We start from the raw sequence: 24420 nt of genomic DNA on the forward strand, positions 1-24420 counted from the left end.
GTACAATAGAGGGGGGTGACCTTAACTCTGGAACTCTGGATTCAAGATGTAGAATCAGTTTGGGTAGAGATTTGAAATAGCAAAGGAAAAAAGTCACTTGTGGGCATGGTTTATAGGCTGCTTAACAGTAACCACCACTGTAGGTCAGAGTATACAGGAAGAAATAATGGGGGCTTATGAGAAAGGCAAGGTGATAATAATGGGTGATTTTAATCTACATATAGATTGGATGAATCAGATTGTCAAAGGTAGCCTGGATGGTGAGTTCATAGTATTTTTGGGACAGTTTCTTAGAGCAGCACATTCTATCACCAACCAGAGAAAAGGCTATACTAGATCTGGTAATGTGCAATGAGGCAGGATTAATGACCTCGTAGTGAAGCGCCCTTAGGTAGCAGTGATCATATGATTGAATTTCACATTCAGTTTGAGGGAGAGAGGAGTGAATCTAAGACTAGTGTTTTAAACTTAAACAACAGCAATTATGAAGGCATGAAGACAGAGCTGGCTAAAGTGAACTGGGAAACTAGGTTAAGGTTAATCAGTAGAGATGCAGTGGCAGGCATATAAGGAAATATTTCAGAGTATTCAGAAAAGATACATTCCTGTGAGAAAGAAATACTCTAAGGCTTGCTAAGGAAGTTAACGATAGTATCAAATTGAAAGAAAAAGCGTATAATTCTGCAAAGATGAATGGCAGAAGATTGGAAATAATATAAAGAACAAAAATGACTACAAGATTAAAAGGAGGGAGAAATTAGAGTATGAGAGAAAGCTAGCTAGAAATACAAAAAACAGATAGTAAGAGTTTCTACAGACATTTAAAAAGGAAAAGTTTAATGGAAAACAAGGAAATGGCAAGTGAGCCGAGCAGATATTTTACGTGTGTCTTCACTGTAAAGGATACAAATAACATCCCAGAAATAGTTGTGAATTGGAAGATGAAAGGGAGGGAGGAACTTAAAACAATCACAATCACCAGTGAAAGGGTACTTAGAAAATTATTAGAACTAAAACCTGACAAGTCCCCAGGTCGTGATGGATTTCACCCTCGGGTCTTTAAAGAGGTGGCTGCTGAGATAGTGGATGCATTGGCTTTAATTTTCCAAAATTCCCAAGTTCTGGAAAGGTTCTATCAGATTGGAAAATAGCAAATGTGACTCCTCTATTCAAGAGAGGAGGGAGACAGAAAGCAGGAAACTACAGGCCAGTTAGCTTAACATCTGTCAATGGGGAAATGCTGGGATCTATTATTAAGGAGGTTATAGCGGGGAACTTAGAAAATCTCAATGCAACCAGGCAGTCAATCTAGTTTTGTGAAAAGGAAATCATGTTTGACTAATTTATCAGAGGTATTTGAGGAAATAACAAGCAAAAGGGGAACCTGTTGATGTACTGTACTTAGATTTCCAGAAGGCATTTGACAAGGTGCACATCCAAGGTTACAACGCCAAATAAAGGCTCATGGCATAGGGGGTTAACAGATTAACATGGATAGAGGGCTGATTAGCTAACAGGAAGCAGAGGGTAGGGGTAAATGGCCTTTGTCAGGTTGGCAAGATGTGACAAGTGGAGTGCTTTGGGGATCAGTGCTGGGGCCTCAACTATTTACAATTTACATCGATAACTTGGACAAAGGGAATAAATGTATGGTTGCTAAATTTATTGATGACATAAAAATAGGTAGAAAAGTAAGTTGTGAAGAGGATATAAGGAGTCTGCAGGGAGGCAGAGATAGGTTAAGTGAGCAGGCAAAAATTTGGCAGATGGAATATAATGTGGGAAAATGTGAACTTGTCCACTTTGGCAGGAAAAACAGAAAAGCATCTTATTTATTTAAATGGATAAAAACTGCGGAACTCTGAGGCACAGAGGGATCTGGGTGTTTTGGTAAATGAATCAGAAAAAGTTGGTATGCAGGTGCAGCAAACGATTAGGAAGGCAAATAGAATATTGTTGTTTATTGCAAGGGGAATGAAATATAAAAGTAAGGATGCTTTGCAACAGTTGTACAGGGCATCGGTGGGACCACATCTGGAGTACTGTGTACAGTTTTGGACTCTTTAACTAAGAAAGAATGTAAATGCATTAGAAGCAGTTCAGAGAAGGTTCACTCAACTGATATCAGGGATTGTGGGGATGAGGGAGGGAGGGGACTATCTTATGACGTAAGGTTGGACAGGCTGGGCCTGTATCTAATGGAATTTAGAAGAATGAGAGGTGATTTGATCAAAACATACAAGATCCTGAGGGGGCTTGGCAGGTTGGATACTAAAAGGATGTTTCCCTTGTGGGAGAGGCTAGAACTAGGGGGCACAGTTTAAAAATTAAGGCGTCTCCCAGTTAAGCCAGTACTGAACAGAATTTTTTTCTTGGAGGGTTGAGTGTCTTCAGAACTCTCTTCCATGGAGAATGGTGAAGGCAGGGTCATTGAATATTTTTAAGACAGAGATAGAGTTTTGACTAAAAAGGGAGCCAAAGGTTATCGGGGTAGCCAGGAGTTGAGGCCACAATCAGCCATGATTTTATTGAATGGTGGAGCAGGCTCGAGTGGCCTACTCTTGCTCCTAATTCATACGCTCATATGCTGCAACCGACCCCAGTGCCCCCTGAATGACTAGCAGAAGAATCAGGCAAGGTCTGTGCTTCTGTTACACAAATGACCCTTTTGCTAGAAGTACATAGGAGAAGGGTAAGGCTTGACTGTGATTTCTTCCACAAACAACCTGTCAACGCTGCATAGGGTCACACACATGAATAATGGCCAATTCAGTGAGTTTACATGGGCTGGGGTGAGAAAACACAATCTGGTGATAGGTAATGATTTGAAATTGAAGGTTTATAATGTAACAGAAGAGCAATTAATGAATTATTAAGTACAGCTAAAACTGTAAATTATGACAACTTAGGGACTGGCATCAGCTGTCCTTTCTTTGCAGGTGCCTTTATTTTCAAAACGGTCTTTGTACGTACAGCCAGCTGCTGTAGGAATGATTCAAATCCTGATACCGACAGGAACAACAGTAGCGGCGGATGAGGAAGGTGGGTGGAGCTGGCTGAGTTCAAGGTGTTAAAAAGAACTTCGTACATGGTAGGCAATCCATAGTTTGAAATTTGCAAGTGTCCATGAATTCAGAATGCCTCTTCTATCTTTTACAAGATGAGTTATTTGGGACTGCCAATAAAAGTGTCTTTTTTTTTGAAGGTACCTGTTTTTTTGAGGTGTGTCCTTTTTATACAGGTTCCACCAATCAGTATACTAGCAATACAGTTTACTTTTTACTTTAAATCAGAACTGTATATATTCAGATGAATTGTCACCAAGTAAACTTAACACTGGGGAATGACCTGCATAGGCCTTGAATATGAGAAACCACAAAATCTCAAACCACACAAAGCCAGAAGTAGCACTGGTAGCAGCAGACACTCACCTTTGCCATTCGTGGCTGGAATCAAAAATCATCTCCTTAGATGGTGATGTGTGCCTCCAGAGGAATGCATATTTACATTAGAGCACTGCCTTATGGGACAGCACTGTAATATAAATAGGATATGAAAACTAACAAACATAGGAAGAGCAAGATACAAAAGTACATAGAGTTTTCCATTTAAATAAAAAATGCATTGGAGATTATCCATCACCTCAGATGGATTTAATTTCCCTTTTGAGTAATGAATCACAAAGGCTTCACCACTGTGCTGACAGTGGCCGTACTTCATTTTTCTATCGTCAATCTTTTATCATTTCCAGCAAAAGCATGCGTAAAAAAATATGAAGAATATACATGAACTTCCACTTAAGGGGAAGAAACTATTGTTCCAGGTTTGATTTCCAACCTTGCATGAACTGTAGCGGTCCCAAAATGAAAATCCAACATCATTTGAGAGCTTATTTACAGAACACCAAATACCTATTTATGAAAATATATGAATTTGATATTTAGGCATTTATATCAGTTAAGCGAAGAGTGTTTTTTCTGTAATCATGGAGATATTCTGAAACCTGTGAAATATATTCTACTCTCCAGGATTGAAGTTACCAATCAGTATAGCTGCAAAAACTTTTAGAATCACAGTAGATAAGACTGTGGCCAACCCAAGGCCTCTGGACCCATTGACATTATCACTGGGAACCTTCAGTTTCTGCCTGTCAGTGAGGACCATTTCTTCTTGATTGGACCGGCAGTTCTGGGAGTACAGGTGCAGCGGCTGAAGTTATGTTGAATAGCAGTGCCTATGTCCACAGTCACACGTCATTTTTGCAGTAAATTATTTTCTGTCTAAATGGATTTCATGATGATGCTAATCCATTTCCACTGAACTCTCACAAGTATTACACAGCTGCAGTGTGCAACGGCTATAGTTGTACATTGGAATTTTTAGCAAATTCAATTTAAAGCCAACTGAATTTGCAATTCCTACACAGAAATGCCATTACAGCAAGACAACTGGCACCACTTTGGATTTAAATTAAATTTTAAAAAGTATCCAACCCAGGATTAGTACACGTGAACTACACACAGAACAATATCCAACCATAGTTGAGAAAGACAAACTAGAACACCGGATGTGCTTGCCAGAAAAAAACCCTTAGCATGACACTCCACAATCATTTCTTTGGTCAAAAAATCCAGGTCCCCCCTGAATTTATTTAAACTATCCAAATTCTAGTGTCTCTGGGAACCCTGTTCACACATCTGTTAGGGTTAACAGTTAATCAACCTGCCCCCTTCCAGGGTTCAGAATGGTATACTTTGAGTAAGCACAAAAATGTTGATGGTTGCGTATACAGAAAACTTTTTCATATACAGCACAATCTATGCCTAACTGCATAGAGTAATTTTTCAGTTTCTGTATATATCTTTTGAGCCCTTCAAATAACCATCGAAAGCCACGTTCTTTTATACACCTTACTTTGCCTGCTAAGGTACATGTAAAGATAAGATTTCACGATATCTCTTTTCCTAAATTCTTTGAAAACATTATTTACATAAATAGTTGTAATTATTTACCTCAAATATATTTCTCTGAAACAAGACTTTGTGGGAGAAATTAGTTTGCGTAGCACTGCATTTAGGGGGGACACCTTGAGGATTGATATAATTGAGGACTGATTTAATTGATACCTGCCCCTGGGGAATTGAGCTAAATCTGCATTGTATTGCTAGAAGTACCACTATATGAACAAATTTCTCCCCGCCCTGACTTATCTTTGAATTCTTTGAGTAGTAGTTTTTATTAACAGGTTATCTTTCTAATACTATAGTTAAAGATTCCCTCTGCCTTCTCCGCATACCCTTTAAGAAAGGAAGAACTTGCACTAATATAGTGGCTTTCAAATCCTCAAGATGTCCCAAAGCGCTTCACAGATAATGAGGTGTTCTTTGAAACGCAGTTACTGTTGTAATGTATGCAAATGAAGCAGCCATTAAAACATAGCAGCCAGAAATATTCCTCTCTTCCAAGAAACAATCGAATACCTTTCAAAAGGATTCTGCTTCAATAACAGATCAGGGCTCATCATTTTGCACTGTAACCATCCTACTTAAAGAATTATTACCTCCCTTTCCTTTTGTAATTATCTTGAATTTGTTGGTCTTCCAAGCCAGTGAAAACAAGTTATTACTACTTATCTCAAATAATCATTCGTCAGCTTGAAGACCAGCATTAGGTTAGCCATTAACCTTCTCAGCTCTTAGTGAAAAATGATTTAACTTTCCACGTTTTTGTTCACAATTTTAGCACCATTTCTATTCTCTGAAACGCTTAAGTGAGACCAAAGGACATACTATTTTTATGCTCTACTTATCCTTTAAGTCAGTTAGCTACTTGAAAAAATCCAATACCTTTATGGGAGAAGATCATATTCAACGAAAGACATGTGAATTCGCTCTTAGTCCATACTTATCTAGGCTTTTCATTACTCCTCTCTTCTAAATGTTTCAGACTAGGCTGTAGTTTCCAGAGATTGTGTCATTTTTTTTTTTACACAAACTAGTGTTACATTTGTTCCTAAAAGTACTAGCAGGATGTGACCAATTTAATTAGCCATTTCCTTAAAATCCTAGGTAATTACTGGAAATATTGTGCATCATATTACCACTGGCATGTTGGAATTTCCTTAAAAATTCATAAAATAGCTACAAATTCTTTAAATCACTTCTGACCATTTTAACTTAGCAGTGAATGTTAAAGACATACTTACTGCTATTGTTGCTGTATTAATGGTGGCTCCAGCAGGGACAGCCACCATCATGGTGTTGCTACCAGCTTTTGTAGGGTCGCTAACAGTCATAATTCTCACCCCTACTTTATTTGGGATACCTGCCATGGAAATGCCAGTTGTGTCCTCACCAGGACGCTTGATGGCTTGTCGATATGGCTGACCTTCACAGGTAGAAAGCTTTGAAGCAGAAAGTGTATTGCTGCTCTGACAGGTGGTCACTTGAGAAGATTCTGTAGGGTTGGATTGTACAACCATATTGCCATTATGATGAGGCTGAGGCAAGGTTACATTAAAAGTGACTGCTGCAGTTCCACTCGTTAATACGGAGTTCCTGTGTGCTTGCTGAACTGTAGGATTTGGTACTATTACTGTAGTGTGTGCATGCGTTTTCACATTGGAAATTGAAGAAGGTCCATTGCACATTTTGCCCGGTTGACTATTCTCACCATCCAGACGACACTTTGCACCTTGGTGCTCTTGATTAAGAATTTCCCCATTTCCCAAATGGTTAGATGCGACTGACTTCTCATTAGGAATATCTTTCCCTATGTGTGAACGATCGCCTTTAGCAAAATCAGAGTCCCCATTGATCAAAGGCCTTTTTAAAACATTTTTCATTTCTGCTGCACCAGATTTCTCTAAAATTGGATCCCCATTTGTCAAGTTTTCCCCGCTACTAGCTTTCGATTCCTGGAAAGCTGATGTGCTCTCCACAAAACCACAATGATTCATCCCTGAGCTGGGGTTCTCCTTCTTACTTTCCCCATTAAGTAGCATCCCAGTCTGATCAACTCTTCCATTTAGGTGTCCATTGCTTGCATTGTAAGCATTACACAAGAAAGAGTTTTCTATCAGTCCAACAGTTTGTTCTTGAGATTGTGAACTGAGCATCTTTGTATCATCCTCAGCATTCTGACAAACGTTTTTCTCGCCCTCAAACTCATCAACTTTTATGTTGCTTTGGTTGAATGGAGCATGTGACGACTGGATAACATGGGTACTGATGACTGGCTTTGCATTGTGATCTCCAGGAAGACTGTTTGCAGGTTTTGTATTTACCTGGGTCACGTGTGTGTTGGTTAAATTGGTATTCGGTACAACTGTGACAGTAACTTGTTGATTCAGAGGTGGTCCCTGGAGAATGGTGCTAGGGCTGGTGGTAGAAATGAATTGGCCAGGAATAATTTGCACAGTTTGTAGGCCTCCATGTGGCTGCAAGATTTGCAAGTTTGACTGACTTACAACCAGCTGCTGAGACTGGGGTTGAACTCCAACACTAGGTACTGTGTTGGCCATCATTTGATAAACAACCTGTGGACTTTGAGCCCTGGTAACAGAAGATGACACTTGTGGGATAGGAAGTAGGAGCTTACCTGCTTGGGAATGAGGTGGTGGTTTAGGAAGTAGTAACTGTTTAATTACACTGGTTTCACCAGTACTGGATTGAGTACCTCCTATGGAAGGTTGTTGAACATGGACTTGAATTGGAGGCTGCTGAACAGAAAGCACTTGACCACACGTACTGGGGTTCGCCAGGGAGGGTGGTGGTAACTGGGCAGAAGAAATTCCACCTTGATTTGTTAGAACAATCTGATGAAAACTGGCAGGGTAAACTTGACCTTGATGTCCAACTATCACTTGGACGCTTTGTTGGCCTTGTTGCTGTTGAAACTGGGTGGAATTGCTGACAATAGTTAATGGTGTTGGACTAATATTTTGAAATGTCTGAGAAGAAACAGAGTTGTGGCTGCCTGCTATGGTAAAAGTTTGATTGCTCGGCAGTTGGACAGCAGCGGGAGACACAACAGTAGTGGGAGCTGCTGTGTATTGAAGATGCACTTGCACAGGCTGGGCAGTGGAAGGTTGGATAAGCTGTCCTTGAGAGACTATGGCAGCACTTGTAATAGGGTGCATTCGTGAAGCAAACTGAGCATTAGGCAGTGTTTGATGGAGAACAGGAACAGTTGTTGTTGAACAGATAGACTGCTGACCAGCAAGGGATTGGTGAGTAACAGCAACATGAGGAAGATGAACAGATGTGGTCACAGTGGGCAGATGCACTGCTGTGGTGACTTTGGTCGCTGCCATTTGCATTACAGCATTTCCAGGAACTACCGTGGTTACTGCAGAATGAAAATTTGGATGAACAGCAGATGCCTGGATAGTACTAGGCTGTATCCCTCCTATAGGTGTGGGCACCTTGCTTGCAATAGTACAGTACTGATGTTGCTGGATAGGAGTACTTATACCAGGAGGCAGCTGGGCAACACTCTGTGTCTGGGTTGTGTAGAGGATTTGCGTGACTGATTGACTTGTAGGTGTAAGGGTTCTGTGCATTTGAACAGCTGGGCTAGGTACCGTCATGCCTAGAAGCAAGAGAAAGATAATTGGTTAAATGTCACACATATATACACATACACACTAAAACCTGATCACCATAGCATGCTTTTAAAACTGGAGAAAGAATATTTTTATTAATCCAACTGTAATTACAACAACACTTTTCTTATAATTGGTTCTTAAAATTATCCATCCTTTTCATTCATTTTACTTCTATTGCCTATACCTTTACATTGAGATGACCTATTATTCTTCTAAACTTCAGATAATATAGAACCATTCTATTCAATCTCGCCTCACAGGACAGCCCCCTCATCCCAGGAATCAATTTTTTTTTATTCATCCATGGGATGAGAGAGTCACTGGCAAGGAGAGCATTTATTGCCCATCCCCAATTGTCCTTGATAAGGTGGAGGTGAGCCACCTTTTGAACTGCTTCAGTCCCTGTGGTGTTGGGTGTACCCACAGTGCTGTTAGGGAGGGAGTTCCAGCATTTTGACCCAACAACTGTGGAGGAACAGTGATATAGTTCCAAGTCAGGATGGTGTGTGGCTTGGCTGGGGTGTTGTGGTGGGGGGAAGGAGGGCGGAAGGGGGTGGTAGGGAGAGAGAAGAGGCCCTTTGCAGGAGGTGGTGTTCCCATGCACCTGCTGCCCTTGCCCTTCTAGGTGGTAGAGGTTGTAGGTTTGGAAGGTGCTGTCAGGAGCATTGGCGTGTAGCTGCAATGCATTTTGCAGATGGTATATGCCACTGTCACTATGCGCCAGTGGTGGAGGGTGTGAATATATAACATGAGCTAGATTGGGTGCTGATCAAGCAGGCTGCTTTATCTGGGATGGTGCAGACCTTCTTGAGTGTTTTTGAAGCTGCACTCATTTAGACAAATGGAGAGTATTCCATCACTCCTGACTTGTACCTTGCAGATGATGGACAGGCTTTGGGGAGCCAGGAGGTGAATCACTTGCTGCAGAATTCCCAGCCTCAGATCTACGCTTGTAACCACAGCATTTATATAGCTTGCCTAATTAAGCCTCTGGTCAATGGTAACCCCAAGGATGCTGATGGTGGGGGATTCAGTGATGGTAATGCCATTGATGTTCAGTAGAGGTGGTTAGGTTCTCTCTTTTTTTTTTTAAAGAGTGTGTTATTGTCTGGCACTTGCGTGGTGCAAATATTACTGGCCACTTATCAGCCCAATGAACATTGTCCAGGTCTTGCTGCATGCAGGCACAAACTGCTTCAGTGTCTGAGGGGTTGCAAGTTGTACTGAACACTGCAATCATCAGTGAACTTGCATTTCTGACTTTACATTGGAGGGAAGGTCATTGAAGAAACAGCTGAAGATGGTTGGGCTTAGGACACTGCCCTGATAAACTCCTGCAGCACGTCCTAGGAGATGATTGGCTCCCAACAACCATAACCGTCTTCCTTTGTGCTAAGTAAGACTCCATACTCAGTCAAATGCTGTCATGGTGTCAAGGGTATCACTCTCACCTCTGGAACTCAGTTCTTTAGTCCATGTTTAGACCAAAATTTTAATGAGCTCTGGCAGAACCCAAAGGGAGCGTCAGTGAGCTAATTGTTACTGAATAACAGTCATTTGATAGCACTGATGGCGAATCCTTCCATCACTTTGCTGATGATTGAGAGTAATTGATCAGATTGGATTTGTCCTACTTTTTGTGGACATATCTGGGCAGTTTTCCACGTTGCCTCTGGTTATTGGTTTCAGGTCCACCACCACACTGGACATGATAGGACTGTAGCAGTTGGATTTGATTTGTTGGTTGTGGGATCGCTCAATTCTCTCTCAGTTAATCCAGTGAACCTTCACTGCACTCCCTCCAAGATAAACATATCCTTCCTTGGTTAAGAAGACCAAAACTGTACAAAGTACTCCAAATATGATCTCACCAAAGCCCTGTACAATTGCAACAAGACCTCCTTAATCTTACACTCCTAACCCCTTTCAATAAAAGCTGACTTACCACTGGCTTTCCAGATTGCTTGCTGTGTCTGCATTGGTTAACGCACTGTGATTTATGTACAAGGACCCCAAATTCCCCTGAATATCAACGCATCCAAGTCTCTCACCTTATAAAAATTTCTACTTTTCCATTCTTCCTACCAAAGTGGATAATTTTACACTTCTCCACATTATACTCCATCTGCCACTTTTGCTAATCATTAACTCGTATCTATTGCTTTTCAGTCTCTTTGAGTCATCATAGTTTCTGTTCGCACCTAGCTTTGTATTATAACAAAACCTGGATATACTACACTCACTTCTCTCATCTAAGTTATTGAGATAGATTGTAAATAGCTCAGGCTTGGAGCGGCGTCCACTACTTACACCCTGCCATTCCAAAAATGACCTGTTTATTTCTACTGTTTTCTGTTTGTTAATCAATCCCCCAACCACATTAACATATTACTCCCAAATTCAGGCACCCTAATTTTAAGCAAAAACCTCGTGTGGCACCTTATTGAATGCCTTCTGAAAATCCAAATATATTCCATCCACTGGCCACCTTATTGAACCCCTCCCAAAACAAATCATACCCTCGTCAAATATGATTTGGTTTACATTAGCAGACAACTGATAAAGGTAAAGAAAATCAGTGTGAGAGGCAGAAGAGGAGAGGAGCAGTTTACACAGAGTACTCTAACCTCCCCACATCTTGCGATGGGGAGTAGAGGAGAGGCAGTACTTTTGGTGCAAGGCATTCCTTGTCCTGGTATCAAGGTTGATCACAAAAGAAATTAAAACTCAAGGTTCTTCAAGTTTGGAGTAATTTTGCTGCTTCTTTAAACAATCAGAAATGAAAATTACATCTGATTTACAGAGACCATCTGCTTAAAGACAGGGCAGTACTCTGGCTGCTTCCTCATGACCTGGCCAGCCATACAGAGAGCAGGGGAAAGCCAGTTTATGAAGGCAAGGTATTTTTCCAGTTTAAAGAAAAAATGCATGGGTTGCTTCTAAATTAAGGAATTACACACAGCTCCCATCACAAGCCAACTCAAAAGGTGTGACTTTCAATCAATATAAAGAAATTGCACATAAACTAAATGCAGTTTTGGCATGTTAGTATAGGTTCATTTTCACATTCAACTGCAAATTTCTCAGTAGTGCCTAGGGTTTACATCAGAAGAAAAACTTTGAAGTTAACTATTAAGAAGCAAAGGTCTTCTGGACAATTGCAGCCATTCCTTGGTACTTGAAAGAGGAAAATATGTGCTCATTACAACCAGAAATCTTTCAAAAGCAGCAGGAAAATTATTTCATTATATTTGCATTTATTTTACTGAAAGGAAGTTTACACAATGAATGTGAAATGCAAATGCCAATCCCTATTTTCTTACCAACAGCAACGGGATTCACCGTTGTACTGGAAGCAGAGCTTGCTTTTATTGTGACAAAGGAATGATTTGGCGTTTGCTGTTCTTGGTGAAATGCTCCAACAGGAAGAGGTACAGTTCTACGTTTGATCCCAACCACGTGAAATTGTGACTGACCATTAGCACCAGCATCTTCGATCTTCTTTATTGTGTGGTTAGGAAAAGTCAATCTACATTATAAAGAGATCATAAAAGTGTTAACTGAATTCATCTATTGAAATTGGTTTTCTTTCTCTCCATGCTCCTTTCTTTCCAAATTACACACTGGTTGACCACAAGGTGGACAAGAGTGGAGTGGTAGAGACTTAGAACTCTAGAACGATTCAACACAGGAGGCGGCAATTCAATCTATTATGCCGGTGCCAGCTCTTTGGCAGAGCTCTCCAACCAATCCCACTCCTCTGCTCTTTCCCCGTAGCCCTGTAAATTTTTCCCTTCAAGTATTTATCCATTTCCCCTTTGAATGTTACTACTGAATCTGCTTCCACCACCTTTTCAGGGAGTGCATTCCAGATCACACAACGCGCTGTGAAGTTTTCTCATGTCACCTATGGTTCTTTTGCCAATTACCTTAAATCCATGTCCCCTGGTTACTGACTCTTCTGCCACAGGAAAGTTTCTCCTTTGTTACTCTACCAAAACCATTCATGATTTTGTACATCTGTATCAAATCTCTTTCTAACCTTTTCTACTCCAAGGTGAATAGCCCAATCTTCTTCAGTCTCTCCACATAACCGAAGTCCCTCATTTTGGTACCATTCTCATTAATCCTTTCTGCACCCTCCCCAAGGCCATCCTAAAGTTTGGTGCCAAGAATTGAACATAATAATCTAGCTGAGGCTTAATCAGCATTTCAGAAATCTTTAGCATATCTTCTTTGTTTTTGTACTCTATTCCTTTGTTAATAAAGCCAAGGATCCTGGATGCTTTTCAAATAGCCTTCTTAACATGACCTGCCAACTTCAAAAATTTGTGTACATACACCACAGGGCTCTCTGTTCCTGCAGCCAATTTAAAATTGTATCATTTACCTCACTGCTCATTCTGCCTCCCAAAATGTACCATCTCACACTTCTTTGCATTAAATTTCATCTGTCATGTGTTTGCCTATTTAACCAGTCTGTCTAGATCCTCCTGAAGATTATTACTATCTTACTGATTATATTATTTGTAAGCTTTGAAATTACATCCTGTTTATTCAAGCCCACGTTATTAACATAGATCAAAAACAGCAATGGTCCTATTACTGATATGTGAGGAACAGCACTGTACATTTCCCTCCAGTCTGAAAAGCAACCACACCTATACCATGATACCACTATTACTTTATTGCCAAGGAATTTAATTTTGTTAACAAGCCTGATTCTGTGAAGTTTATTATGTGGTACTTTGTCGAACAAACACCTTTTGAAAGTCTATATACACTATATCAACCACACTACCCTCATCAACCATCTCCGTTACTTCAAAGAACTTAATCAAGTTAGTTAAACATAATTTGCCTGCAGCAAATCTTGGCTGAATTTCATTTATTAATCTGTACTTTTCCAAATGACAGCTCATTTTGTCTGGGATCATTGTCTCAAATTTCTGATTGGCCTTCAGTTGTCGAGTTTACCCCTCTCCTCTTTTTAACCAGGATGTGTAACATTTGCAATTGTCCAATCCTCTGCTATCACCCCCATATCTGAGGAAGATAGGAAGGCTGCGGCCAGGGCCTTCACAATTTTCATACTTCCCTCAGAAACCTTGGATGCATCCCATCTGGACTAAGTGACTTTTCTACTTTGAGGACTGCCAGTCTGTATCCATTTTTATCCTATCCAATTATGCTACTGCCTCCTCCCTTACTGCTACATTGGCAACATCCTCTTCTCTTCTGATGACAGATGCAATGTATTCAGGTGCTTCCTGTGATTATCCTATTACTATTTATTTGCTTACAAAAAACTTTTGGCCCCCTTTTATGTTAGCTGCTCATCTATTCTTATACTTCTCTTTGCTCCTCCACTTATTCCCTTTTCTGATCTCCTCTGTACTCTCTATACTCAATTTGCTGTTCTATTGCATTATGAATCTTACAACTGTTATGAGCCTTTTTTTGTCTCATTTTAACCTCTCTATCTTTAGCCATCCAGGGAGCATGAACTCTGGATGCCCCTTCTTGTGGGAATGTGCACCCAAACCATGTTCTCCCAAACCAGTGAATGCCTCCCACTGTTGCTCAATTAGTAACCTACCAATTTTCGATTCCAATTCACCTGCTTCAGATTCCTTTATAACTCAGTGAAGTTAACTTTTTTCCAGTTAAATAGTTGCATACTCAGTTGTACCTCATCTTTTACCATAATTAGTCAAAACTGAAATTATGATCACTGTTCCCCAAATGCTCTCTCAATCATGCGCCACTTGCCCTCCTTCATACCCAGAACGAGAGCCAGCACTGCTTCCTTCCTCAGTGAGCTACAAACAAACGGATCAATTTTACCTCCCCTTCACAGCAAGGGGGTGTGTGTTCAGCCCCTGCTCATTACTGATCAGTAGTCAAGGTTAGGAACACAACTATGAAAAGCAGATGGTATCTGCATCCTCCGGTAGTGGGTTGATAATCTTATATACAGATCACCACATCTCAAATGTAAATCTAAACTTAGGGCTTACATACGCTGAAATAATCATTTAACAGGTTATGTAATCTCTGGCTCGAAACATAGATATTTAAATCTTTACAGACCTATCCTTCACAAGCTGGAGATTTAACAACTACAGCAGATACCAAGAATACTAAGGTTCTTCATTAAAACCAATAACCCCTCCGATTAAATAAAAGCAGAAAATGCTGGAAAAACTCAGCAGGTCTGACAGCATCTGTGGAGAGAGAAACAGAGTTAACATTTCAAGTCTGTATGACCCTTCTTCAGAGCTAAAGAGTGTAGAAATGTGATTAAATTTATACTGCTTAAGGGGAGTGGAGCAGGTGAAGCTGGATAGAAGGCCAACGATAGATGGGGGCTAAGGAGAGATTGACAACGATGTCATGGACAAAGAGACAAAGGGGGTGTTAATGGTAGTGGTAAGGGCTTTAAAAAAAAAGGGGGAACACCTTTGGTCTGTCGGCAAGCATGACCCAGACCTTCCCGTCGCTTGTCACTTCAACACACCATCCTGCTCTCATGTCCACATGTCCGTCCTTGGCCTGCTGCAATGTTCCAGTGAAGCCCAATGCAAACTGGAGGAACAGCACCTCATCATCTGATTAGGCACTTTACAGCCTTCCGGACTTGACATTTTGAGTTCAACAACTTCAGACAATGAATTCTCTCCTCTATCTTCACTCCTTTTTAAAATTTTTTAATTTTTTAATCAACTTACTTTCATTTTTATTCATTTATTCATCATTTTATCCCCTTTTTATTCCTTTTTCCATCCTTTTTCCCCAACCACCGGCCCCCTCCCGACCCCCAAAAGGGCCATCTGTTACTTGTTCCATGTTGTTCTTTCACAGAGTGCTTACCTTTGTTCTGCTATTAACACATTCTGCTTTCTTACCTTTATGCCACTATCAGCACCTCCTTTAGCCTTTACCATTACCATTAACACTCCCTTTGTCTTTGTCCATGACATCTTTGTCAATCTCTCCTTAGCCCCCACCCATCACTGACCTTCTATCCTGCTTTACCTGCTCCACCCCCCTTACACAGTATAAAACCATCACATTTCTACTTCTCTTTAGCTTTGAAGAAGGGTCATACAGACTCAAAACGTTAACTCTTTGTTTCTCTCTCCACAGATGCTGTCAGGCTTGCTGAGATTTTCCAGCATTTTCTGTTTTTTATTCCAGATTTCCAGCATCGCAGTATTTTGCTTTTAACCTCTCCGATTAGCTTACTGCAATATATTCAAATTATATTTTGTTTTTCAGCATGCATTTTATGGTGGAAGGCAATAAAAACATTAAATATTTATACTGTTCTTTTTCCTCCCACTACAAAAATTACGGTTAGTGAGTGTTGGCAGGCTATCGAGTTTTAATAGGCTGTGAAAGTTGAGATCAATCCTCACCTACCATCCACACACAAACACTTATCAGCTCTGACCACTTGTCTGTAATCAGAAAAGAGAACTTAAATTGTTTTCCCAAGACACAGAGGCCAATTACAGCTTCCTTAACTGAGTTTAACTAATTCAGCTCAAATCATTCAAATCAGTGAATGCTAGCTGCAAGTCTTTTGGATGGGTACATTTATCCACTGAGGTATAGAGAAATCAAAAAGTAGTTTTAATTAATATCCTCCTTTGAGAGATCCTTTAATGCAAGTTAGGCTGTATTGAGGAAGCGGTCCTTAAAGTTCCTAATTGATGTCACAGATAGAAGCTTCTTATCGAGTAGTTCAGCATGACAAAGACCAAAAGAAAAACATGGAATAATGTAAGAGATAAAAATTCAAAAGATTGATCCATAATTGATTGTAGAAGGGATATTGTACTCGGTACCTTGGTTATAACAAGGGTTCGAGATTACACCAGTAGTAGGATTCTGGGTGACAGAGTGGTACTTGTAGCAGGAAGCATCATTCTTCCAGTTTAATCCCATCAGCTTTATATAATTCACTCATGTAATTAACAAGCCCCTCATTAATGTTTTGACATATTAACTGACATGAATCAGAAAACAATGTTTTACCTGCAACAAATTTGAGCATTGCTGATTAGAAAGCACTCACCGGAGACATTTGGTGAACCCTGTGGATGTTAGGATGCCACTGCTCCCCAGTTTACTGCACAGTGAGAGGTACTCAGAGTATAGGTCTACTCGGTATATCGAACTATCTGCACTTTCCTCAAAGTTGGCATTCAACCTAAAACAGGAGAGAAATGTATTTTGTTATGGTGAACTATCACCTACTTTTAAAAAATATTCTTTTCACGGGTTGTGGGCATCGCTGGCCAGGCCTGCATTTATTGCCTATCCCTAACAACCCTTCACAGGTGGTGGTGAGCTGCCTTCTTAGACTGCTGTAGTCCATGTGGTGCAAGTACACTCACAGTGCTGTTAGGGAGGGAGTTCCAGGATTCTGACCCAGCGACAGTGAAGGAACAGTGATATAGTTCAGGATGGTGTGTGGCTTGGAGGGGAACTCGCAGGTGGTGGGGTTCCCATGCGTCTGCTACCCTTTGAGGTGGTAGAGGTTGCAGGGTTGGAAGGTGCTGTTGAAGGAGGCTTGGGGAGATCCTGCATTGCATCTTGTCGATGGTTCACACTGCTGCCACTGTGTCGGGTGGTGGAAGGAGTGAATGTTTAAGGTGGTGAAAGGGGTGCCAATCAAACAGGCTGCCTTGTGCCTGCACGGTGTCAAGCTTCCTGAGTGTTGTTGGAGCTGCACTCATCTTAAGTAGAAAGTATTCCATCACACTCCTGACCTGTGTCCTGTAGATGGTGGACAGGCTTTGGGGAGTAAACACTCAGTTATACAGGAGCAATAAGGGAGAGGCCCATCACGGGGAGCTGAAGGTAATTTATATATAGCATGGGGTCATAATCCCCTGTTCTATAATAAATTTACAAACATTATTGGCCGAACCAAATTGGATTTGCCTCCTTTGCATTAATTTACCCAAGTGCTTTGTTCACAACTGGATTCTTAAGTTCAGCAAAATAAAGTAAATAGTTAACAGATAGCTTCAGACATTATCACAGCAAATGGCAAAAAACTGAATGCAAGAGATTTATAAGGCGAAGGTTAAACTTGTATCCCAGAGAGTTCATAGTGCTGCAAACGGATATTATTGCACGAATATCACAATAATGACTGTTATATTAAAAAAAATGTCAACATGATCTTGCAACTTTAAGCCAAAACGACAAGGTTTTGACAAGTTAAATTCTGCTCCTCTTTCCTATCTTTGTGCACTTTTGATCATCTTTGATCCCCAAGCTCTTTTGCTGTTACAGGGAAAACAATGTTTAAAATTATATTTTAAAAAACCTATTCTTTTAATGTTTAAGGCTAAAAGGGTTTATGAAAAATGGCTTGCAGATCAGGTAAACTAAGAAGGACTTCTGCCAGCATATAAAAACTAGCAAGGTTAGAAGAGAATGAGGGCTGCTCAGGGATGAAAGAGCAAAATTTAATTATAGGGGTCAAAGGTGTGACACAGACATTAAAGATGATTTTTTTAAAATTAAAATGAGCATTAGAGGAGGATAAGGAACAATTAGTGGACATAGCTGCTGGTTCAAAGAAAACTAACAAAATTCGAAGTAGACGGCATTTCTCCTAGGCTGTTAAAAGTTAGGTCACAAATTTTCAATTCCCTGTAAATATATAAACTGTACCAAGGGACTAGCAAGTACTCAATATAACATGTTGGTTCAAGAGTGGTTAGGAAAATAAACCAATTAACAGTAGACCAGTTGGTTTGCTAGTGGTACCCAAACTCTAAGAATCCATAATTCAAGATAAATTAAGTGGGTATAGAAATGCATGGATTAATCAAATTTAGCAACTAGGATGTGTCAAGTTCATGTTTGGCAAATTTAATCTAGTTGGATAAAGGGGATATGGTGGATGTAGCGAACTTGGGTTTTCACATGGTGTTCAATAAGGTGTTCCAAATTCAGACCTATAGTATGAGAAAACGTAACAGAATGGATTGAGAGTTGACAGATGGACATCAAGAAATGATTGTTCAGGTTTGGGAAGTGCTGGAAGGGGTGTACTGCATGTTGGAAGGGGTGTACTACAGGGCTCAGTATTGGTTCGGCATCTGTTATAGAGAAAAGGGAGTTTACATACATAATTACATAGGATATACAGCACAGAAACAAGCTATTCAGCCCAGCCAGTCCATTTATGCTCCACTGAAGCCTCCGCCCATCTTTCCTCATTTAATCTATTACAATCCTCTAGTCTACCCTCTCCTCGATCCAAACATTGGGTGTAGCATTATAAAGTTTGCAGACAATATGAACTTTAGGAAAGTCATGATGAGGATAGTGGTTCCATTAAAGTCATAGAACCATTACAGCACAGGAGGTCATTCGGGCAATCGAGTTCATGCTGGCTCCCTACAGCAATCCAGTCAGTCCCATTCCCCCACTCTATCCCCACAGCCTTGCAAGTTTATTTCCCACAAGTGTTGATCCAATTTCCTTATGAAATAATCAACTGTCTTTGCTTTCAAACCCTCATACGCAGGGAGTTCCAGTCATTACCACTTGCTATGTGTTCTCTAGGCCTTTAACCATCAGCTAATGGGAATAGCTTTTCCTTGTCTACTTTATCTAAACCTACCAGAAACTTGTACACCTCTAACAGGTGTACCCTCTTAAGGACTTTGCATTTTACAAGAAGAATGTGAATGAGCAGATCTGGACTATAGCCATGGCCTAACCAGAGCTATACAAAGGTTCAGCATAACTTCCCTGCTTTTGTACTAAATGCGTCTATGAAGCCCAAGATCCCATATGCTTTGCTAACTACTCTCTCAATATGTCCTTCCATTTTTAAAAATCTATATTCATGATACCTCAGGTCCCTCTGTCCCTGTACATTCTTTAGAAATGTACCATTAAGTCAATATTGCTTTTCCCTATCTCTCCTGCCAAAATGCATCACTTCACGCTTCTTTGTATTAAACTCCATCTGCCAGTTGTCTATCCATTCTGTTAGTCTATCTATGGCCTGTTGCAGTTAGTTGGTATTATCCTCATTGTTTGCCATACCTCCAAGTTTGATATCATTGGCAAATTTTGAAATTATACTCTGTATTCCAATATCAAAGTTATTTATATATAATCAAGAAAAAAACATTAAAAAATGTAAAAATTCAATTTGATTTGTTAAACACACCTGCCTTTTATAATCCTTGCTAGCTCTCCTTAATTAACTCAAAACTCCACAATTGCCTGTTGATTTTTTCTGATTGTTTCTAAAACCTAACCCACCACTGATCTTAAACTGGCCGTCTGTGGTTTATGGGGAATGTCCTTGCACCCTTTCTTGAACAAGCAAGCCAAATTTGCTACTTTCCAATCCTTCCCTGTATTTAGGGAAGATTGAGAGGATATGGCAAGCCCTTCCACTCCTCTTTCCTTAGCCAACCTGGGATGTAAGTGATCCAGACTAGGCGACTTATCCACCCTAAACATGGCCAACCTTCAGTGTATATCTTACATGTTAATTTTAACCCCATACGTTACTTCTACCACCTCTGCTTCCACTGATAATTTGACAGCATCTTCTCCCTTCGTAAATACCAATACAAAGTATGCGTTTAAGTATTCTAACCTTGATCTGCACTTCCAAGCATATATCACCCTCTTTGTCTTCAATAGGCCCCAGCCCACCTCTTACTACCCGCTTACTATTTATATGCCAATACGAGATTCTTGGGTTATCTTTTATGTTAACTGCCATTCATTCTCATATTCTCCCGTTTCCCAGTCTTATTTTATTTTTTTATTCATTTATGGGATGTGGGCATCGCTGGCTGGGTTATCATTTATTACCGATCCCTAATTGCCCTCGAGAAGGTAGTGGTGAGCTGCTTTCTTGAACTGCTGCAGTCCATGTGGTGCTATTAGGGAGGGAGTTCCAGGGTTTTGACCCAGCGACAGTGAAGGAACAGCAATATATTTCCAAGTCAGGATGGTGAGTGGCTTGGAGGTCAACTTCCAGGTGGTGGTGTTCCCATGTATCTGCTGCCCTTGTCCTTCTAGATGGTAGCAGTTGTGGGTTTGGAAGGTGCTGTCTAAGGAGCCTTCGTGAGTTTCTGCAATGCATCTTGTAGATGGTACACACTGCTGTTACTGTTCGCTAGTGGTGGAGGGAGTGAATGTTTGTGGAAGGGTTGTCAATCAAGCAGACTGCTTTATCCTGGATGGTGCCAAGCTTCTTGAGTGTTGTTGGAGCTGCATTCATCCATGATGGAAGGAAGGTTATTGATGAAGCAGCTGGAGATGATTGGGCCTAGGACATTACCCTGAGGAATTCCTGCAATGATATCCTGGAACTGAGACGATTGACCTCCAACAACCACAACAATCTTCCTGTGTGCTAAGTATGACTCCAACTAGTGGAAAGTTTTCCCCATGATTCCCATTGACTCCAGTTTTGCCGAGACTCCTTGATGCCACACTCGGTCAAATGCGGCCTTGATGTCAAGGGCACTCACTCTCACCTCACCTCTGGAGTCTAGCTCTTTTGTCCATGTTTGAACAAAAGCTGTAATGAGGTCAGGAGCTGAATGAGTTTTCCAGAACCCAAACTGAGCATCAGTGAGCAGGTTATTGCTAAGCAAGTACCGGTTGATCCCTTCCATCACTTTACTGATGACTGAGAGCAGACTGATGAGTGGTAATTGGCCAGAATGGATTTGTCCTGCCACTGATGCATCTGAACATGACAGTATCAGTAGGAGTGACCACCGCACATTCCTTGTCCTCACACCATCATGTTGTATGGCACTACCACCACTACCAGCACTTCTGGATGAAAGTTATTGAGAATGCTTCAGCCTTATCTTTTGCACTGATGTGCTGGGCTCCTTCAGCATTGAGGATGGGTTATTTGTGGAGCCTCCTCCTCCAATGAGTTGTTTAATTGTCCAACACCATCATGACTGGACGTGGTAGGACTGTAGAGCTTAGATCTGATCTCTTGGCTGGGAAATCGCTTAGCCCTGTCTATCACATGCTGCTTATGCTGTTTGGCAAGTAAGTGGTCCTGTGTTGTAGCTTCACCAGGTTGGCACTTCATTTTTAGGTTTGCCTGGTGCTGCTTCTGGCAAGCCCTCCTGCACTCTTTATTGAACTAAGGTTGATCCCTTAACTTGGAGGTAATGGCACAGTGGGGAGCTATGCCATGCCATGCGGTTACAGATTGTGGTTCAGTACAATTCTGCTGCTGCTGACAGTCCACTGCTAGATGCCCAGTCTTGAGTTGCTGGACCTGTTCGCAATCTTATCCCATTTAGCATGGTGGTAGTGCCACACAACATGATGGTGTGAAGGCAAGGAATGAGCGGTGGTCACTCCTACCGATACTGTCATGGACAGATGCATCAGTGGCAGGCAGGTTGGTGTGGATGAGGTCAAGTATGTTTTTCCTTTTTGTTGGTCCCCTCATCACCTGCTGCAGACCCAGTCTAGCAGCTCGGTCTGTGGTGGTGCTACCAAGCCTCTCTTGGTGATGGACACTGAAGTCCCCCACCCAGAGTACATTCTGCACCCTTGTCAGTGCTTCCTCCAAGTAGTGTTCAACATAGAGGAGGGTCAACAGGGCTGGGTTGTCGTTTCCGGTGCCTTGGTCGATGCATTCCTTTGTATTGACTTTTTAGGGGTTTGATACAACTGAGTGGCTTGCTAGGCCATTTCAGAGGGCATTTTAAGAGTCAACCACATTACTGTGGATCTGGAGTCACATGTAGGCCAGACCAGGTGAGGACAGCAGATTAGTGAACTAGTTGGGTTTTCCACCATCTGCCGTGGTGGGATTCGAACCTGAGTCCCCAGTACATTACCCTGGGTCTCTGGTTTATCAGTCCAGTGCCAAAACCACTACGCCACCGCCTACCCCTCTTTTACTCTTCACTTTCTTGGGTTCCCAAAGGACATTCGATAAGGTGCCACATCAAAGGTTACCGTACAAAATAAGAACGCATGGTATATGGGCATAAAGAGTCTACAAAGGGGTTTAGATAGGTTAAGTGAGTGGGCAAAAATTTGGCAGATGGAATATAATGTGGGAAAATGTGAATTTGTTCTCTGGCAGGAAAATAGAAAAATGATATATTATTTAAGTGGAGAGAGATTGCAGAACTCTATGGTACAGAGGGATCTGGGTGTCCTGGTATACGGATCACAAAAAGTCTGCTAGTGCAGCAAATCATACAAACATACAAAATAGGAGAAGTAGGCCATTCGGCCCCTTGAGCCTGCTCTGCTATTCAATAAGATCATGGCTGATCTGTTTGTTTCGAGTCCTAGGTTCCCATCTATCCCCGGTGACCTTTGATTCCCTTGTTTAACAAGAATCTATCTACCTCTGCCTTAAAAATATTCAGTGACCCCACTTCCACTGCCTTCTGAGACAGAGCTCCAAAGTCGCACAACCTTCAAGAGAAAAAAATTCTCCTCATTTCTGTCCTACAAGGGCGACCCCTAATTTTAAAACAGTGCCCTCTAGTTCTAGACTCACCCACAAGAGAAAACATCTTTTCCACGTCCACCTTCTCATAACCATTCAGGATCTTATAGACTTCAATCAAGTCACCCCTTGCTCTTCTAAACTCTAGTGGAAGTAAGCCCAGTTGGTCCAACCTTTCCTCATAAAACAACTGCTTATTCCAGGTATCAATCTAGTACATCTCCTCTGAACTACCTCCAACATGTTTACATCCTTCCTTAAATAAGGAGACCAAAACTGTACACTGTATTCGAGGTGTGGTCTCACCAATGCCCCATACAACTGAAGCATAACATCCTTACTTTTATGTTCAATTCCTCTTGTAATAAAGGATAGCATCCATTAGCCTTTCTAATTACATGCTATACCTAAGTACTAACCTTTTCCGACCCATGCACGAGATCCCTCTGCACCTCGGGATTCTGCGATCATTCTCTGTTTAAGTAATACTCTGCTTTTCTATTCTTCCTGCCAAAGTGAACAACTTCACATTTTCCCACATTATACTCCATTTGCTAGGTTTTTGCCCACTCACTCAACTTATCTATATCCATCTGCAAACTCATGTCTTCTTCACAACATACTTTCCTAACTATCTTTGTGCTGTCTGCAAGTTTCGCTCCCCTCATCTAAGTCATTGATCTATATTGTAAAAAAGTTGAGGCCCCAGCATAGACCCCTGCAGGATTCCACTAGTCACATCCTGCCAATCAGACAAAGACCCATTAATGCATACCCACTGCTTTCTGCCAGCCAGCTAATCCTCTATCCAGGCTAATATGTTACCCCCTACAGCATGAGCTTTTATTTTTCACAATAACCTTTGATGTAGCACCTTTTCAAGTGCTTTCTGGAAATCCAAGTACAGTACACGTCTACAGGCTCCCCTTTCTCTACAGCACATGTTGCTCCTTCAAAGGACTCTAATAAATTGGTTAAACATGATTTCCCTTTCACAAAACTATGCTGACTCTTCCCAATTATCTTGCGTTTTTCAAGGTGCCCATCTCTTTAATGATAGACTCTAACACCTTCTCCACGACAGATGTCAAGCTAACTGGCCTCTAGTTTCCTGCCTCCCTCCCTTCTTGAATAGAGGGGCTATATTTGCTACTTTCCAGTCTGATGGAACCTTGCCAGAATGAATCTAGGGAATTTTGGAAAATTAACACCAATGCATCTGCTACCTCATTAGCCACCTCTTTTAAGACCCTAGGATGAAGTCCATCTGGACCCGGAAACTTGTCAGCCCGCAGGTTCATAT

General features: G+C 41.2%; 1 protein-coding gene across 2 annotated transcripts in view; it reads right to left on the reverse strand.

Moving 5' to 3' along the window:
- Window positions 1–24420, reverse strand: part of LOC144683618 (AT-rich interactive domain-containing protein 2-like) — a 242586-nt gene that overhangs the window by 36964 nt on the left and 181202 nt on the right. For both annotated transcript variants that reach the window (XM_078546821.1, XM_078546820.1), the window contains exons 13-15: window positions 16692–16826; window positions 11932–12137; window positions 6206–8592 (exon numbers count right to left, since the gene is read on the reverse strand). In XM_078546821.1, the coding sequence (XP_078402947.1) occupies window positions 6206–8592; window positions 11932–12137; window positions 16692–16826 (2728 nt within the window). The remainder of the gene's footprint in view (window positions 1–6205; window positions 8593–11931; window positions 12138–16691; window positions 16827–24420) is intronic.

Source organism: Cetorhinus maximus, chromosome 8 (assembly GCF_964194155.1).
Source record: "Cetorhinus maximus chromosome 8, sCetMax3.hap1.1, whole genome shotgun sequence".
NCBI classification, from domain to species: domain Eukaryota; kingdom Metazoa; phylum Chordata; class Chondrichthyes; order Lamniformes; family Cetorhinidae; genus Cetorhinus; species Cetorhinus maximus.